This window comes from Panthera pardus, unplaced genomic scaffold (genome assembly GCF_024362965.1).
Source record: "Panthera pardus isolate Hobbes unplaced genomic scaffold, ASM2436296v1 HiC_scaffold_12, whole genome shotgun sequence".
NCBI lineage: Eukaryota > Metazoa > Chordata > Mammalia > Carnivora > Felidae > Panthera > Panthera pardus.
This window is the reverse complement of record NW_026526677.1, coordinates 56,516,547-56,535,960: the sequence shown is the minus strand read 5'-3', so window position 1 is coordinate 56,535,960 and position 19,414 is coordinate 56,516,547. Positions and strand designations below refer to the sequence as shown.

Sequence of the window (19,414 nt, the reverse complement as noted above, 5' to 3'; positions counted from 1 at the left end):
ATTATTTGTAAGATGAGGCACATGATTATCTGACTCAGCTGGGAAGAATTTCCAATAATAGTTATAAAATAATGAGAATATTACGAGGGCTCGTGAAGTGTAGGCAATACATTTGACAGGAAATATGTGCTACTTATTCTTTTAGAACGCTCCCCTCCACACACACACACACATTTCTGTAGAATTTTATTAGGGAAATAGCAGTTAAGAATAGAGTCAGTTTTAAACATTAGTGCTCAATAGAAATCACTTTAATTCACTAAAAAGTAAAAGTGGACTGTATAGGAGGCCTCTGCTTTGCAACTCACTGAATGCCAGGAAGTCTTCTCTGACCTTCCTATTCACAGGACCCCCTGTGCACTCAGCATTTAGTTGTGATGGCTTCTCCACTCTAGAGTATGAGCTTTTGCAAAGCAAACCATGTCCTCCATTTCATATCTAAGAGCCTAGCACAGTGGTCAGCATATTGTAGGTATTTGATATTTCAGTTAATCGGTCTATTGTGAGACCTGATTCTGACCATCCATTTCTTATATCTTTAATGTGTAAACATTTGTGCCTTCGGATGTTTGAACATGGGAAAAAGTAGCTAAATAGATGTTTATATGTAGCTAGAAACAAAGAAACTTTGCCTGTTTTGTTTCCTCTTTTTTGGATTTTTACTTTAAAAAGTAAGACATATTTGGGGCATCTGGGTGGCTCAGTTGGTTGAACATCCACTCTTGATCTCAGCTCAGGTCTTGATATCAGGGTCGTAGGTTCAAGCCCTACACTGGGCTCCACACCAGGCATGAAGCCTACTTGAAAAAAAAGAGTAAGACATGCTTACTCTAATAGTTCAGATTGTAAAGAGAGAGAGATATTAAAAACAGCCATCTCTATTTCCAGTCTTTGTTGTGTTATTCTTCTTCCCCCTGTCAGATATTTGTGTTCATATAAATACTATTTGTACTTCAGTATCATGGACAGTACTCTAGGTAAATACATTCGTTATACCCAATTATTGAATACTGTACTGAGAGTGAACCCCAGAATGATCGTATGGGTACAGACTGGTTGTGAGTATACCTTGTTTACCCTTGTGACATTGTGGCTGACTGGGAGCCATAGCTTGCTGCTGCTGCTGCACCATGAGAGAATATTGTACCATGTCGCTAGCCCGGAAAAAGATCAAAATTTAAATTTTAAAGTATGTTTTCTACTGAAAGTGTATTACTTTTGCATTATCACAAAACAAAAAATTGTAAGTCAAACCATAGTAAGTTGGGGACCATCTATAAATTACGTGAGATTTCAGCACTTTATTATTATAAAATAGTCTCTGTGTTAGGTGGTTTTGCCCAACTGGAGGCTAGTGTAAGTGTAAGGTCTAATGTACGCCCTAGGTGGGCTAGGCTAAGCTAAGCTATAATGTTCAGTAGGGTAATTGAATACATTTTCAACTCAGGATATTTTTCAACATATGATGAGGTTTTTCGGACATAATGCCATTGTAAGTCGAGTAAGATCTATAGTGTTACATCCTGATCCTTTATTTCTCCATAGTATATTCACAAAAGTGAAATTGCTAGATCAAGTGGTATGTTTTGTTTTTAATTTCAGTAGGGTTTATTTTTGTTATATTTTTAAGGATTATAAGCTTACTTTTTTTTTTCGAAAACTCTTTTCAGTGTTTTTATTATTTTTATTTTTGAGGGAGACTGTGAGCAGAGCAGGGTCAGAGAGAGGAAGACACAGAATCCAGATCAGGCTCCATGCTCTGAGCTGTCAGCACAGAGCCCAATGCAGGGATTAAACTCAACGAACCACAAGATCATGACCTGAGCTGAAGTTAGATGCTTAACCGACTGAGCCACCCAGGCACCCCATATCAGTTTACATTTCTACCAATGGTAGAGGAAAGCCTGTTTCTCCACATCCTTGGATAGCATTTAGAAATCTTTCTAACGTTTCCCAGTATGATCAGTTTAAAATGGTAAAAGGCCTTTGGGCGCCGGGGTGGCTCAGTCAGTTAAACATCCAACTTTGGCTCAGGGTGTGATATCCCAGTTCGTGCGTTCAAGCCCCGCATCAGGCTCTGTGCTGACAGTGCAGAGCCTCCTTCAGATCCTCTCTCTGATCCTCCCCTGCTTGCTCACTCTCTCTCAAAAGTAAGTAAACATTTTTTTTAAATGGTAAAAGGTCTTTATTAGTATTTAACAGTGAAAAGAGAAAAGATACTGATAAGGATAAACATTTATGTATTTGAATGACATTTTACTCTTGGTTTTTAAAAACAAAACAAAAACACCTGATCCTTTCAGAGGGCCTGATAGAGCATTATAACTCTTGATCTTGGGGTTGTAAGTTCAAGCCCTGTGTTGGCTATAGAGATTACTTAAAAATAAAATCTTAAAAAAAAAGAACTTGGCCCTTTCATAACATGAAAAATGCAAGAGAGAATAGATACGTTTTTCTCTGTGCAGTTGAATAAGTAATTAATAGTTTGAACCAGTCAGGTTTTAAGTGTTTTTTCCTGCTTCACTCATTTTCTTGAAGTAAGCAAGCTAGGTAATTAATGGCTTCTAATTTTCCCCAGCTTAATGCAGACCCCGAAAGAGAAGAAGGAGAAGAGTTTGAAGACAACATGGATGTTTTTGACGATAGCAGTTCCAGCCCTTCTGGCACCTTAAGAAATTATCCACTCACCTGCAAAGTTGTTTATTCCTACAAGGTGTGTATTTCTGTAACCTAGTGCTCATTTGAAATAGTGGCAATGCTGGAGACACACATGACTGTATCTACCTAGCCCTAAAATCGGTGTTCAGTTAATATTAGAGACAATATAACATAGTGAACAGTCTAGACTCTGACCTCAGACTGCCTGGATTAAAATGCCACTTACAAGCTATATGACCATACTGATTAGTCCCTTCATCTCTGTGAGCCTCAGTTTTCTTATCTCTATTATGGAGGTAATATATAGCGCTAGTTTGAAGATTAGAAATAACACTTTATAGCAAAGTATTTAGCATAGTGCCTGGCATCTAGTAAATTTTCAGTAAATAGAAATCTTACCCTTATTATCAGTTGCCTGCTTTGGCACAGACCCTCCATTCGGATGACGCTCAAACTTGATATTAAAAGAAAATTGTTGGGGCGCCTGGGTGGCTTGGTCGGTTGAGCGTCCGACTTCGGCTCAGGTCATGATCTCACGGTCCGTGAGTTCGAGCCCCGCGTCGGGCTCTGTGCTCACAGCTCGGAGCCTGGAGCCTGTTTCAGATTCTGTGTCTCCCTCTCTCTCTGCCCCTCCCCTGTTCATGCTCTGTCTCTCTTTGTCTCAAAAATAAATAAACATTAAAAAAAAAATTTTAAAAAAAAAAAAAAAGAAAATTGTTTTACAAAGCAGTTTTGTTAAACTTTACCTTTCCTAGTCTTAATATGACCACCTCTTATTTCCATAGTAAGTAGGGACCTGGATAAAAAGATGCCAGAATTTCCAAACTTGATTTGGTATAATAGTTCTTAGTCTGTCTCACCCCTGCTCTGCTTTCACATAAACTTTTTACTCACACAAAATAAATTGAGTTTCACTCCCCTCATCAGTCCATTGACCAACCCTCTTGATGCTACCTCCAAAACATACCCTGAGCCCATTCGCCTTTCACCATCTTGGTCTAGGCCACTGCTTCAGTTACTGTAAAAGAAAAAAAAAAACATAATTGGTAGCCTTCTGCATACTTGCCTCCCTCCCAAAAGTCCATTGTCCACTTTTCAGTCAGAATTATCTTTAACACATAAAGGAGGTTATTTTATTCCCCTGTCTAAAAACCTCTTACAAGCTTTCCATCACACATAGAAAAACAGACTTTTCACTAGAGTCTATAGTGTTCAGATTGATCTGGCCCCTGACAGTCTCCCTAACTTGATGTCAGACCATTTCCCTACCCAGCCCAGTCACCACACATTAGCCACTGTGGCACCACACTCCTTCCTGACTTGACAACTTTGCACTCACTGCTCTCTCCACCTAGAACATCTTTCCCCAAATCTTGGTTGGCTGCGTACTGCCCTTCACTGAGGCTCAGCTCAAATAGAGCCTCTCCTCAGGTCTCCCCTGACCACCTAAATATATAACTGACTTCTCATTTACCCAACTTGTGTACACATACTCAGTCTCTCTCTCTCTCAAAATAAATAAACTTTAAAAAGAAAAAAAAAAAAGAATACTTCCTCTTTCCTAAAAGGGCTGGAGTTCTTTTTCAAAATAAACTATTTTGATAATCTTTTGAAAATTTCAAATCTTCTGCTGAGATACTTAGAAAGGTGTTCTAGCGTATTATACAAGTAGGGTTGGGAATGTTTTCCCATCTCACCTGTCAGTATGATATTTACTTTGAAGTTCCAGAATTAAAATTTAAGGTCCTTTAATGGAGAGGGTCCCGAGTGTCTGAGTGATTATAAATAGCTCACATCCATCCAACATCCCCTCTATTGACATATGCCAGGCATGTCTCTATAGTAAACTGGACTATAAAAATCTGTTTAATCATTTAATCACTGAACGGTCACTCAGTGCCCAGTATGTGATATGTTTCAGGGATACAAGAATTAGTGGACACAATTCCTGCTGCCTCCCCAGATGGATAGTCTGGGGGGAATAAATATTAAGCTGAAAAGTAGAGTACGTATGAAAACATTTATAGTAGGGGTTAAAATGGCTAATTTTTCCTGTGATAGTTGGAAGCAATTCCATAGATGAGGTGGCATTTCAGTTAGGTCATGAGTAAGATCTTACTAGATACGGTGAGAAGGGAAAGAACCTTCTAAGCAAAAAGAATAAAAGATAAGAGACACAGTTTGATGAGAGTATGGGATGTTCAGGAAATGTTACATTCGGTGGTGGGTGAGCATCAAGTGTGGGGATTAGAGCAGCTGGAAATAAAGATGTTTGCCGTCAGAGAGTAAAGGGCCTTGGAGACCAGACTAAAGTATGACTTTTATCCTGGCTGGTAGGGACCTCTGGATGTCCTAAAATCAGATTGGGCTTTTAAGAAGGTAAACCCTGGTCATGGTATAGATGCTTATATATGGGATAGATTAGAATAGAGAGAAATGAACTGTAAGCCTAATGGTGATTCCCATAGTCCAGACCAGCAAAGCAGGCCTGGATTAATCTGGTGAGGACAAAGAAACATTATATTTAAGGATTAGACTAAAAATGCTCATAACTTTTGGGGCACCTGGGTGGCTCAGTCAGTTAAGCATCTAACTTCGGCTCAGGTCATGATCTCATGGTTCGTGAATTCGAGCCCCGTGTCAGGCTCTGTGCTGACAGCTCAGTCTGGAGCCTGGTTCGGATTCTCTCTCTCTCTCTCTCTCTCTCTCTCCCTCTCCCTCTCCCTCTCCCTCTCCCTCTCCCTCTCCCTCTCCCTCTCCCTCTCCCTCTCCCTCTCTCCTCCTCTCCCCGCCTCCCCTGCTTATTCACTCTCTCTCCCTCTCTCTCTCTCAAAAATAAATAAATGCTCATAACTTTTGACCCTAATAGCATAGATCCTAAGGAAATGATCACAGTATAGAAAATGATTTTGGACACAAAATGTTCTTTCATCATAGTACTATTTTTATAATAGCTGAAAGTTGGCAATCCAACAAGGGATTGTTAAATAAATTAACCATTCATATAACATAACAGTAAACATAAAATATTATGAAGATAATTAAAAATTATATTAATGGAAGTTTTTTTATGTAAGAAGAAATGATATGTTATGCCAGAAGAATAAAATGCTCGTGTACCTTAAGATTTCAGTTATGCATATTTCCAGCTTTTCTACAGTGAACATGTATTATTTTTATAATCAGGAAAAAGTATACTGTTTTCAAAGAAAATAGGAAATTTAGAGAGGTAGTGGTGGGAATGGAGGACTTGGCCGCTTCTACAGTTCTGGTCGTCCCTGGATATTAGGATTTCAGGGGGCAGTGTGAGACCACGTGTTTATTTAAAAAACATTTCCTGACCACTTGCTGACTTCAGTTGGGATAAATGAGAAGAATTACATTCCCTGCATAAGTCATTCTAGTGGGAACCCTACAAGGGCAAACAACTAAGTAGAGTGCCATGGTAGTTCTCATTAGAGAGATGTGCAAAGCCTTACAACAAAAGAAGGAAGAAGCAACCAGCTCCTTGGGAGTGGTCTGGAAAAACATATGAGCTGGGCCTCAAATCATGAGTAATTCTAATAGCTACCATTTGTGAAATACTGTATGCCTGGTACCATATTTATGTTTTTCTAATCTCTTTAATAACTCAATATGGAAGATATTATCAACAAACCCATTAAATCAACAAATATTAATTGAGTACCTTCCGTGTACCGTCCTGTTCTTTTCTAAGCTTGAGGACATGGCATTGGTCAATTACAGACAAAAATCTCTGCCTTCATGGAGCTTACATTCTAATAGGAATAGAAAAGAAAACTGACGCTCAGAGAGATCTTATGGACACTTGCCCTTAGAAACAGACTGAAGCTGGACTTGAATCCACAGTAATCTAAATCTGTTTGCCAGATGGGAAAGAGAGAGCAGGGCCTGCTGGAAAAAAGAAACAGTCTGGTAAAAGCATAGAGTCAAGGAATAACATGGTGTGTTCCGAGAAGAGGCAATAGTGTATGGGGCCAAAGCTGTGAGAGACCATGGTGACCAAACTCTGTAGAGTCTTGAGTTGCCATGCAGAGGACGTGACCTTGTCAAGTGGAAGCATTGATTACTGTTTGGGGTTGGTCTGATCAAGCTGGTGTCTGCTGATATTCTATAACAGCACTGAACAACTTGCATGGACCTCCATGACTTTTTTACAAGGGCAGCGGTATATTTAAAGGTGTTCTTATCCTTCCTGCTTTGGTTCTCACACACACTGAAGTCAGGTTGTGTTGTTACTTTTTAAGTCTTACCATGGAATTAGGGAAAATGTTTTTGTTATATTGGTGCCTTTTCATGGCATAGTCAAAGCATAGTGTGTTTTTGGATTAGTGAAGAAATCCCACTGGAAAAGCTATCATGAATCAATGAGCCTTTTATCCTCATGTTTTGAGATCAGAGGTAATTTACTTAAAATTCTGGTCCTGGAGTATTTCTGTGACTGGTCAGCCATTTTCAATACTATTTTAACATCTTAAGCAGCTATGGCAACATCCAGAATCTGGGTTTAATAAAGTATTATAATGTACACAAAAAGGGAAATGAGGCTTAGTAATGTGACCCATTTTTTGCTTGTGTAACCTGGAGATACTTTACACATTGAGATTGTGAGATCTGAAAAACTGTAGGGTCTTACAGTTTGGTTATATAGTTGTTACTAATCTTGGGACTTGGGGAATGCTTTTAAGACTGCTCACCAGAGAACCAGAAGATGCTAGCAGGCCCCACCCTGTTACATGTGACAGGCAAGTCTCTTTAGGAAACAAAGCCACACGGTTTCTCTCCAGCCTCTCTGCTGAGCCCCTTAGAGGTTGCACTCAGATTCTGCAGTCTCGGGAGCAGTATCTGGGTGGCCAGCGCTAGTGAACTCCTGTGTCAGAGACCATAAAACCATCACAGTTAGCAGCCTGTACAAAAGCATCTAAGTGGATCAGCCCATTCTCCACAGTTAAGTTAGAGCATAATAAATCCAAATTGTGGACAATCTCAGCCATTTTCTTTCCTGCAACTCTAATTCTCCTGGCCATTGTTTATCGCACAGTGATTCCAGATCAGTTCTAGGCGCTGCTCAAGCTGTCATCCAATTCATGTACATAGTTCTCTGCATTTTCACGGCCTGCGCCTCCATGGTAGCCCTCGGGTGCCGTTCTAATTCAGTGCTTGCTCCTGTGCCTGTGCTTCACAGATCATCATGGTTCTCAGCTTATTCATCCCACATTGACTCCCTCATCCTCCCCAGAATGGCAGGATTGTCATTTTGAAGAAATGGAGGCATCAAGAAGTTGAATAACCAATAGAAACAAGCTGGAGCTGGAACCCTGGTCCCCTGCTTCCAGCAGAGTGTTATGTTCACTGCACCTGATGGTCTCTTGAGGATTCCGTTTCTCCAGTTTTTGCTGTGGCTTTATTTTGTTTAATTTTTTAAAGTAAAACTTCACCTCATTACGATAGTTTTACAACACTTAAATTTTTATGTTTGGTATGTTTTTCAAAATCATTTCAATATTTTGATCCCCAGTTTTTGTTATGATCAGCGCACATCTGCTCTTTATCTAACCTTTTAATTTTGTCCATGACCATCCTACATTGCAGGCTTCTCAACCAGATGAGTTGACCATTGAGGAACATGAGGTGTTAGAAGTGATTGAAGATGGAGATATGGAAGACTGGGTAAAGGTATATTCCTTTGCTCATATCGCCCCTTCTTGTGACATTTTAGGAGTTTGTTTTGGTTCCTGTTTTGCCCTGTCCAGATTGTGTGTGCAAACCTATTTTGTCACATGTCTTTTACTCAGGCTCGAAATAAAGTTGGCCAAGTGGGTTATGTGCCAGAAAAGTACCTACAGTTTCCCACCTCGAACAGTCTACTGAGCATGCTGCAGTCCTTGGCTGCTTTGGACAGTCGGTCACACACATCCAGCAATTCCACGGAGGCCGAGCTCGTTTCAGGCAGCCTCAACGGAGATGCCAGTGGTAAAGACTGAAACAAGGCACTCTTTATTTGGTCACATTTTGGCCTAAACGGTATTACCCTGGAGTCAGCCTTCCGTAGGTTAAAAAGCATATCTTTATTCCTATTCTATGATATATTTTCCATAATTTGGTCACATTTATCCTGTAGGGTAGAACCCTGAAGTTGATCTTCAGTGAGTAAAAAAATTACTCTTAATCTGTATGATGCTCTTTTAGTTGCCACATGAGCATAGGGGTGGTTGCAAAAGGAACCTGGCTGTCCGTGTTCTTACTGCATTTTCTCCCTCTTCCTACCTAGTCTGTTTCGTGAAAGCACTTTATGACTATGAGGGCCAAACAGATGATGAGTTATCCTTTCCTGAGGGGGCAATCATCCGAATCCTGAACAAAGAAAACCAGGATGACGATGGCTTCTGGGAAGGGGAATTCAGTGGGCGGATTGGAGTCTTCCCATCGGTGCTAGTGGAAGAACTTTCAGCCTCAGAAAATGGTGACACTCCGTGGATGAGAGAGATTCAGGTACATGAGAGGGGAGAAAGCTGAATTAAAAGCTGGTTAAAGAAAATGACTCCCAAGAGGTGGCTGACCCATGCAAACACAGGCTGCAATCTCAGCCCCTCCTCCCCACTCCAGTCCTCGGTTGCCACGTTTATGCAAAAAATTGAGTTTGGAAAAGCAGAGACTCATCAACCTGGCTCTTGGGTAATGGCCATATAACACCTCCATTTGCCCACTTTCTTTTCTCTGAATCAGTTAACCAAAATGATAAGTTGTATGTGACATACATAAAAGTGGTTTGGTAGAGAGAAAGAAAGAAACCAGAGAGGGAATTTATTGTCTCTGCAGTTAGTTTATATAGTAAAAATACTGCTTTCTATCCACCACTGTCAGAGCCTGCCTGCCAGTCCATTTCAGAGGACTAATGGCAGAGCCCCATTATACTCATACGGCTCTAGGCTCAGCTGATCATAGCAAAACTTGCCTTTACGGGAAACCCTAATTCAGATCTGTCATAGCAGGTCTGGCAGGCCCAGGACCATAAGGAACATGTCTCCCCATCTTGTGTGTGTGGTATTGTGAACACTTAGTCTGACATTTACAAAATTTGGGGAAGTCGAAAACAGCCAATTATTTTCTTAACACAAAAAAATAGAATTTGTCCCCTTTTTTTTCTTCACTAGATTTATTGAATTGACTGATTTAGTGTGTTTTCAGTAGAACTCTAGAGAATGGTTTGACTAAAATCAGTAGTATAATGAGCTCTCTGAGGAGAAAAAGTTAAATGCATCACAAAATTGGGATTTGTGGTGGTTATTCTAAGTTCATGTGCTTCTGATGAGGCTGACCAAAATTGTTGATAGTCATAACTTAGCTGCAGAGAAAAGTAACATGTCTGAATTAGGGAAGCCAACTTGCCTCTCAAGCTTCCTGAGGTGAGCACTTTGTAACCTCTTTCCTTTGTGGCAGATCTCTCCTTCTCCCAAGCCACCAGGCTCCCTGCCTCCACTGCCGCTGTATGACCAGCCTCCCAGCAGCCCTTACCCCAGCCCCGATAAGAGGAGCTCCCAGTACTTCCCACGCTCTCCCTCAGCAAATGGTAAGGGTTTTCCTGGGCATGGATCTAAATACATTTTTATTCAGAAATCCACATGTTTACCTGAAGAGCAAACAGATTTGTTATTAGCATTTTTATTGCCCAACAACACAAATAAAACGAGCTGCTTGATTCCCTCCCTTAGAAAACAGCTTCCATACCGAATCGCCGGGTTGCTCACAGGCACCAAGGCATACTCCTGAGACCTCATATGGCAAACTGCGACCCGTAAGTCTCTTATCTTACCTGTTATAGAATGCGGTTCTTCCAAATGGAAAGTTAGCAGTTAATGTTTCCCTGTGGCCTCTGTGTTATGCTGATTCCCCCACGCAAGGATCATATGAGTTTGGGAAGATAAAAAGAGCTCTTGAAAACAAAGTCTGTAAAAATACACGCAGGGGCACCTGGGCGGCTCAGTCAGTTAAGCAACACGTGGAGCCTACTTGGCATTCTCTCTCCCTCTCTTTCTGCCTCTTCCCCTGCTCGAGTGCTCTCTCTTTCTCTCTCTCAAGATAAATATTTTTTAAAAACTCAACACATCTTGGAAGGTCTAGTCTAGACTGGTAGTTTTTTTTACTGAGCTATGGTGAGATAGCTACGAAAGGTGTATTTAAATTATAGCAAGCATTAAAGTGGTCTAAGTGTGAAACAAGCAGTTTTTTTCCAGCAAACATTTATTGATAAATTATTTTCCAAGCTTATATTTCTCTATATGAGGAACACAGAGATGAAATGAGATATATTTCATGTCCTTTTGAGGTTTAAGAGCTTCTATTCTCAAGGAGAATCTCTTACAAATAATCACCTCTACTCATCCCTCACTCTACCCCACCACCTCACTGTGAAACAGCCCTTCCAAGGTCATAACTTTCCCACACTCATCCAGTACATTTATTTTCCTTGACTTGCTTATCAGCATTTGACACCATTCCTTGAACCACTCACTTCCTTTGGCTAATTCAGCAGATGTGTACTGAGTGCCTTGTTAAGGACTTGGTTCTTAGCCATTGCAAAGTTGTAAGTAGGACAGTGATGTGACTGGTTTTCCATTTTGAAACATTGCTGTGGCTTCTAAGTGAGAGTGAATGGAAGGTGGCAGAAGGGACATGGGAGCCATTAGGAGACTGGAGCAGTGGTTCAAGCAAGACTGGAGCAGTGGTTCAAGCAAGATGGTGACATAGACTGGTGGATAAGAGTGAGAATGAGGAGAAGTGAGCCAGTTTGTTCCACTGCCCTTTCCTGGTTTGCTCTCTACTTTCTGGCCCTTCCTTTTCATTGACCTGTATGGGCTTCTCTGCTTCAGACCATCTCTGCTGATGCTTCTCAGGGTTCTGTCCATGGGTTGCTTCTCCTGAAGTCATTAAATTCACTCTCATTCTCCTCATACAATCTCATCTACTCCCATGGTTTTGATAACCATTTATTTACTGACAACCCCTAGTCTCATAACTGCCAATCCAGTCTCTTCCCTGAGCTTCAGCCTTGTGGACATTTCACTGTATATGTACCAAAGCCCCAAAACTCAGCAACGAGTTAATTATCCACCTTGCCAGACACACTCCTTCCATATTGCCTTGCTTGGTGAGTGGAACCCCCATTCTACCACTGCTCTGACCTCACTCTTGATAGCTTTCTAGCCCTGCCTCCCACAAAGGCATCACCTTTCCTGCCACATGTACCTTGGAGACCTCTATCAAATACTCACACTTCTCTCCTCCCTGCCCCACTCCTCCCACGCCCCCCCCCCCCCCACCAATTCCTAGGTCAGGCTGACATAAACTCTCATTCACATGACTACAAGAGCCTCCTAAATTGTCTTCTTACCTACACTATTGCTCACTCTTGCCCTCCACTCTTTTCTCCAAACTATTATCCTAGTCATCCTTTCACATATCTGCTCCTGCTGTTTAAAATTCCACCAAAGACTCCTCTTTGCCTACAGAGTAAAGCTCAGATTTCCTTAGCGTGGCTTAATGAGGCTCTTCATGACTTCACCCCAAGCTACATCTCCAGTCTTATCTCTTGCAGCTTTCCTTCCAAGACAGGCCAAAAGGTTTTCAGTTCCCCAAGCATTGCTCTCTCTGGGTTCCACCTCCAGGCCTTTGCTTTGGATGACCCTTTTGGAGCTACAGTGACTCTTGTGCCCATGAAGCTTTCAGCCTAGGCAAGACCCTGATTTGTGGGTTCCACATTTCATCAGAACAGTTAACTCCTTGGTGTGGGAAATAGTGAGAATTACGTTGGAAGCACACGCTTTCATGTTAAGAGCATTTGTGAGACCCCTGGGGTACCCATGTCTATGGATAAATGACTGGTTGGGGTTTGGATGCTTCAAGCACTGAATCAGGGAGCTAACAATCCATGTATTTGTTCCTTGCTCAGGTCCGGGCAGCTCCCCCTCCACCTACACAGAACCACCGAAGGCCAGCAGAGAAGATTGAGGATGTGGAAATCACACTGGTGTGATGATGGGTTTGCCCATCCATTACTGCTACAATCAAGGCCAGGCTTGGTGTTTGGCCACTCTTGTTTTTTAGGCACCTTTGCATGATGATGACTCTTGAACGGAGCAAAAACAAGGAGGATTATGTGAACGGGTGGCCTGGTGGACTCCTCCCACGTTTTGAATATTTTGTGCCTTTTTTTGTTGTCATTTTCTATGTCATCTCTCCTACCATAGCACAAATCCTAGCGGGCCCCAGAAGCAGAGGAGGACAGCCCTCATGCCTAACAGTGGTCCATTTTTATATGAGACTCAAGACCAGGACTCACTCAGGGCACGGTCACAGAGAAACTGATCATGTGAACTCGTACAGTATATTACTGTGGCCACAAGGATGTGGCAAAGATCCTCATCTTTCTTCAAGTGGCTTTTGCTCGTCTGATTGAGTTTAATCAGATCATGTTGGCTACGTAAGGAATTAGAAGGAGGGATTTCAGGAGAGGCTGGCTCCTCCCCACAGTTAGTCCCCAGACCGAGAAAAGTGAAACCTTATTGGAAAAAAGTGGACTGCCCTGAGTTTATCGCCAATTTCATTAATGCACATCTCTTCCACAACTAACAGATTTAAAACAGTAACAGTGTCCTTTGTATTAATATTTATGGCATTCATTTAGTATTAGTGGAGCTAATATGGAGGGGCTGAACTAATAGCCAAATCTTGTCCATCACATAGACTTAATAGAAAGGAGGCTGCGGCTGAAGCAGAAATGGAACTTCCAGATCTGAAATGAGCCGATTTAATGTTCTTTTTGTATTTGGGTATTTTTCATCTTAATTTTTGCAGCATATATTCTTCTGACCAGTACCTTTAGAATCTGAGTGTCTAGGTAAATTGGGGACACATACTTGCCTTGTTGAGCTTCTCTGCTAGGGAGGCCCCTCGCGTCATTTTATTCCCAAACCAGTGCACGAGTCCTGACAGCCAGCCTGTGGCTGCTCTAGACCGGTGGCCACCCCCCACGAAAGTGCAGCTTCCCAGGTCCCACTGACCTGACATATTTCCTTAGGAGGAACAACCTGTGGCTCATGGAAACCAGCTTCTCATGGAAAAGGACTAAAGGGTTGCACACCCTGCACAAGTGCAAACTGATAAGGAAAAGACAAGTTCTCCATGTCGCAAGGAGAGCCAAGAGTAGCTTTCTCCGCAGGCTAGCAAGCTCACGGTGGCAGGTGGCCCAGGGTAGGGCTCTGTCGGCTCTCCACCTCCTGTGGAAGATAGGGAGTGCCGAACCTAGGGACGAAGGGATTTTGCCAGTTGGTTTGTTTTTGTTTTTGTTTAAGAAATCAGATTTGCAGAATTTAATCTAAAAGTTGTATTATGCTTTGAAAACTCCATCCTCCTAAGAATCTTTAAAACTTGAAATGCTCGCCAAATGTCCCCATGGGATTTTTGACCAAAAGTCAGGTTATAGCTGAAGAAATCTTCAGTTAGTCATTTGATCACTTCAGTGACAGTACCCAGCGACGAGTCTTCTCCGTAATTTGGGGTTTTTGTTTCGTTTTTTGCATTTCTTAACCTGTTGATCTATTTGAGGTCTTTTTGTGTTTATCAAACTTATTCTTAAGTTTAAAAAAGAAATTAAAAGGGTGGTTTTTTAAGATTTTAAAGTTCTCTGACATGTTAAAAATCTTCAAAGCACTTTATAAAATCTTCCAAGTGCTTAAATCAGGCAGTTCTTGCTACCCAGTCTTGTATTCTCTCTTTAGCTAGCCAAATTGTCCTTGAATCTGGATTTTCCACATTCTCAGAGAGTTATTTGAAATCTTTTGTTATATTTTAAAATATTTTTTGGAAGAGCTGCTAATTTTATTTTAAAAAAACAAAGTTGTAAAAATATGCCTCCTTTTTAAAAAGAACCCCTCCCTTCAGGACATGTAATCAAGCATCACAGTGCACAGGGCCAGGCTTGGAGGGAGTGCCTCTGTGCAGATGTGCTTTCTTTACAGTGGCTGTAAAAAGTTTGTATTTATTATGTATAAAATGTTGAATAATAAAAAAAAATGGAATTAAGTTTTCTAAGTTTCCTTATAAAAAGATTTAGGTAAATAGACCTTCCAAATAGACAATGCTTTTTTATAAAGATATTCCTAGGCCCTCCTTTTTTAAACCATAAAACAGAGAGGGAAGTGAATTCCCAGTTAAAGGCTAAGTCCCTCTGGCTGCCAGCCAGCCACACCGAGGACCAAGGCTCAGTGTGTTTGGGGAGGGGCCCCACAGCTCTCCTCTTCCCAGGGCTGGGCACATGCAATATGTATTCTTCCAGACATTTTCTGTACATAAAACTCATGCATGTACACATTACCTTTTTACATATGTGGGGTTATATATTTAGTAGGTTTACCTCATTCTTTTTGAAGGCTATATTCTCCATGGTTTGGATATATCACAATTTTAAGCCTCCTATAGTGATGGACGTTTAGGTTGTATCCATCCATTTGCTGTTAGAAAGTTGAAATTACCATATTTGTACATGATTCTTTATAAATTTGTTCCAGTAAAAATATTGGGTAAATTCCCAAATATGGAATTTGAAAGTAAAAAAGCTATATGGACATTTAGTTTTGTTAGGTTTTGCCAAATTGGCCTCCAAAATGATTGTGTCTGTTAACACTCCCACCAGCAGCATAAGAGACAACAGCATCGACTGTGGAGTCAGAAGGTCTGAGTTCAGTCCTGGCTCTCACTTGACAACTGTGGGAACTGAGCCTCAACATCCTCATGGAAACTTGAGGATAACACTGTGGATCCAAGAAGGATACCTCAAGTCTGTAGCACAGGTGGTCACCACCAAACACCAATATTCCTCGCCATCACCTCCCCCACCTTTAGTGATCTACAGCTGAGCTCCTTTCTTCCAGCCTCATAGTCACAAGGTTGTCAAGGGAAGGTAGGTGCACGTAGGTAGGTATTAAATACCACATTCAGTACCCTTTCCATCTTCTGCCTTCCCCTGCTAATGAAAGGTGTTCACATTTGAGATCGCTATTGGCAGCAGGGGCTTAGTCTGTGATAAGGGGGCAGAGTTAAGCTAATTGTCCCACCCCAGCATCATCAGAGGAACTAACTGTAAAGCAATGAAGCCATAGATTCACCGCATATCGCATATCGCCTGGAACCCTTTCCTCTCTGACCTTCGACCCTAGCCCACACCCATAAGCCAGACAGATATGCAAGTGGGAGGATGTCAGCTGGCTTTAGCCCTGCTACCACTTGATGGGTGACCTTTCCCTCTGGGCCGCTGCATCCCCAGCCTTGAAAGGAGCGGGATGATTTCTAAGGGCTTATCCAACACTTCGTGCTAGATGAGTTCAGTTTCTAGACACAATGAAAACACCAAACAAAAAGGTCACAGTATTTGAGAACCGAGCACACAGACTTCTCCGGATGGCCAGAAACTAAAAAGAAAATTCAAGCCATTGGACTGTCCACTGAGAGAAAGCAAACCCTCCTCTGGGCTATAATCACATCCTGGGCTGCACTATTCCCTTGCTGCCTGGGGTCCAGCCACAGCCCTCAGTTATGGAGCCAATTACTGCCTGATTAACTAAACTGAGTAGCTTTACAACAAAATCTAGCTGCTTGGAATCTTTGCGTTTATTTTGCTCATTACAAAGAGGTTTTTATGACAAAAACACAACCAAGTTCTAGAAATTTTAGTTTAGAAGGGGGAGAATTATAATTTGTCCTGAAATCCTGCAACCTGACACAACCAGAATTAAGTTTCCTCCTAGACTCTCCCTGTTTGCTCTGTCACTGTTGATCCAAGAACCCTGTGAATGCCAAAGAGCATCCTGTTCCTGGACCATTTTCCCCTGGTCCCGTTGGCCAAAACAACAAATGAAGTACTTCTCTCATGTCTGTTTCTGAGAGCTCTCTAGTCTGGGAATATTTTCCCAGAGTGTAATCCTGAAAAAACAGATGGACCCACAAATAGGGTTCACACCCTTTCCACACTGTGTGCTAAACACCTAAGCAGCCTTCTTGTTCTCGTCACGCCCTTGGTCCTGTGAGGGGCACAGGGAGATCCTGGTCAGAATGCCCATATTCAGGTCCCTGGCCACCTCGATTAGCTGTGGCCTTAGGCTCATCTCTTCACCTTTCTAGTCCTTGCTTTCCTCATCTGTAAAGTAGGAATGAGAAGGCAATACGAACTGCTTAAGATCCAGGAGGATCAACAAAAATACTGAGCAGATAAAATGAAAATATTTTTGACCAGATGTGTGTCCAGAGAAAGGGAACAAGCCTGTACCCAGACATGGTATGCCAACTCTCACAGGTGGGTCCATACCTGGTGCCACCAAGATGCTTCCAGAAAACTTTCTAAGGGCCAAGACCACCTCTGTTCAATTCCTATTTGTCCAGTCAGCAAACTGACCACCCCAGGTCTTGTTCTGTCTACTGGAGACATAAGTGACTCTGATCTCATCTCTGTCACCAGGGGGCTCACATCTGGTAGGGGAGAGTCAGGAACAGCAGACTCCAGCTGAGGTGTGTCTTCTAGGGAGATGACCGAGAGGCAGCAGGAGCTGCTGTCTAGTCTCAGGCTCACTGAGGCCTGAGATTGGACAGGGCAGGCTTACAGAACCCCCCCTGCCGCCCCCCCCCCGGGGATGAGCTGTGTTATCTTTTGTGAGGCCCAGAGCTGCGGGGCAGGAAGTCTCACAGATGGGGAAAATCCTTCCCCTGGAAGACACTGCGATTTGCCCAAGGTCTTTCAGAAAGACCACTCAGAGCAGAACCTAGAACTGGGTATCCAAAGACCAGGCCAGCTCCTCTCTGCAGAACCTGAGGGTAATTTTCAGAAAAGAGGAATCAGCTGAGTCCTTACCCCAGCTCTGCTATGACCCTGCACAAGACCCTGGCCCCTCTCTGGGCCTCAACCCATGTGCACAGCAAGAGAAAGGGTATTCCAGTTTTGATATTAGAGACCCCAACTCAGGCATGCAGCCCAAGTACTGAAAACCTGCAAGGTATGCAGACTGGAGAGCTGGAGGATACTAAAGGCCTAGAGAGGCTTTTAGCTCCTGGATTCTATCCCCACCAGAGACTTCAAAGACTGGATGGAAGTACAACCTTCCCAACCACTTTCCTCTGAGCTCTTCCCGTGCTCGGTCTTTGCCAGCTACGCCCACCTCCTTGGCCTGTGGCTGGCCTTCCAGACTGGCTCCTCCAGAAGCATTCCAAGTAAGCTGAGGTACACATGTGCTCCCTGGGGTGAGCACTCCAAGGGTGCTATCAGAGTGGCCCCACAAAGAAGGAAAGGTTTACAGGGAGCAGAGGGGTTGCTGGCCCTAGAGTGGAGTTGTCATCTCTGAGCACCTTTTCTGGATTATCTAAGTAGCCTTCACTGCAGTCCTGTGAGGTACCAGCCCCCAAATGGTGTAGCCAGTAATGGCCTCCCAGGATTCAAGTTCACTTCACTTTTGGGGGCTGCATGTCCCTCACTTCAAGGGACACTGACCCTCCAGACTCAGGCATAGGTGGCCAGGGCCCAGATGGAAAACAGAAGAGAGGATACAGGGAGGGATTTAGGATACACAAAGCTAGAATCCCCCACCAATGGTGGGGGCAGAGCACATACCCCTCGGGCACTGGGGAGCAGGGGGAAGATGCCCTGATCTTGCGTAAATGGAAGCCCAGATTCTCAAAATGTTATTTTGTTAAAACATACATGTACATATGTCACATACAGCTGTGCCAGCTGTATGACCTCACATAATACCGGAGTGTCAATTTTATCACCTATGAGAGATACCCCACCAGGAGGTTGGGAGGAATAAACTACTGCATGAAAAGTGCAGAGCACTGTGCCTGACACATGAGCACGTAAGTAATGGTGGTTACTGGAGGCACTGGTCTTTCCAGCCACGAATCCCAGGAGACTGGAGAATGGCCCGGCAGACAGTAAGCAGCTGGTGACTCCTGGTGGCCACTAGAAGCCAGGACAAGAGAGCTGGGACAGGATGAGGCCTTCAGGAGTCAGGCTGGAATAATACTACACTCCCAGCATCAACTGTTAAATTTACTGAGTCCTTGAGTAAGAGAGTTTAGCCATTTAATAGACACTTCTCAGACCCTCTCTGTGCCAGGTCTAATCCCAAGGAATACTCTGTTCCCATCCTGGCGTCTTCCAAGAGCTCCCGAGGGAAGGAGACACCAATGAACACAAGAATGGAGGCATCCCCTGGCCAGCCTGGTAAATGAGCAAAGGCTCTCAGAAGATCCGAAAGACAAATTGAACTGGGGTGGGAGGGAAGAACATTCTGGGCAGAGGGAAAGTCCATGTGTAAAACAGAGTAGCAAGGAAATGAAGATGCAGCTGAGGTCGACGGGCTGGCTCCTAAGGTCTTTGAATTTAATGTCAAGCTTCTCTGAAGGCAGCCTGGGAACTTTAGAGGGTTGTACCTGTGACCATGCCATCTTAGAAAGTAACTCCGGCCTTGGCAAAGAGGGTTCTGGGAGGAGAGACAAGCCTAGGAGAAGGTGGCCTGCATTGCAGCCAGGTTAGAGGCTCCAGGCCTTGGTGCCAGAGGATGTGGGATGTGAGGGGAAGAGACGCTTATGTCAGGGGGAGAGATGTCCAGGAGGCAGGTGGGTATGTCACCCAGAGCTCAGGGGACAGCTGGGCCAAGAGCAGTGAGTGAGCTGAGAGTCAGCAGAGTGT

General features: G+C 43.1%; 1 protein-coding gene and 1 long non-coding RNA gene across 10 annotated transcripts in view; one reads left to right on the top strand and one right to left on the bottom strand.

The window, feature by feature from the left end:
* The window catches only part of FCHSD2 (FCH and double SH3 domains 2), a 300,305-nt gene extending 285,545 nt beyond the window's left edge, over positions 1-14,760 (top strand). For all 7 annotated transcript variants that reach the window (XM_019449723.2, XM_053900073.1, XM_019449722.2 and 4 more), the window contains 7 exons: positions 2,579-2,713; positions 8,272-8,355; positions 8,475-8,652; positions 8,951-9,171; positions 10,120-10,249; positions 10,392-10,474; positions 12,629-14,760. In XM_019449723.2, coding sequence (XP_019305268.1) covers positions 2,579-2,713; positions 8,272-8,355; positions 8,475-8,652; positions 8,951-9,171; positions 10,120-10,249; positions 10,392-10,474; positions 12,629-12,712 — 915 coding nt within the window. In that variant the 3' untranslated portion in view covers positions 12,713-14,760. The remainder of the gene's footprint in view (positions 1-2,578; positions 2,714-8,271; positions 8,356-8,474; positions 8,653-8,950; positions 9,172-10,119; positions 10,250-10,391; positions 10,475-12,628) is intronic.
* Positions 230-8,477, bottom strand: LOC109267157 (uncharacterized). 3 transcript variants are annotated; one of them, XR_008421216.1, is made up of 4 exons: positions 6,488-8,477; positions 3,626-3,676; positions 1,069-1,154; positions 230-800 (listed from the first exon to the last, which is right to left on the bottom strand). It is a non-coding gene; the product is annotated as an uncharacterized LOC109267157 (long non-coding RNA). The 3 variants fall into 3 exon arrangements; XR_008421215.1 differs by having other exon boundaries at positions 7,377-8,477; XR_008421217.1 differs by having other exon boundaries at positions 230-797; positions 7,377-8,477.
* Positions 14,761-19,414: the final 4,654 nt, after the last annotated feature.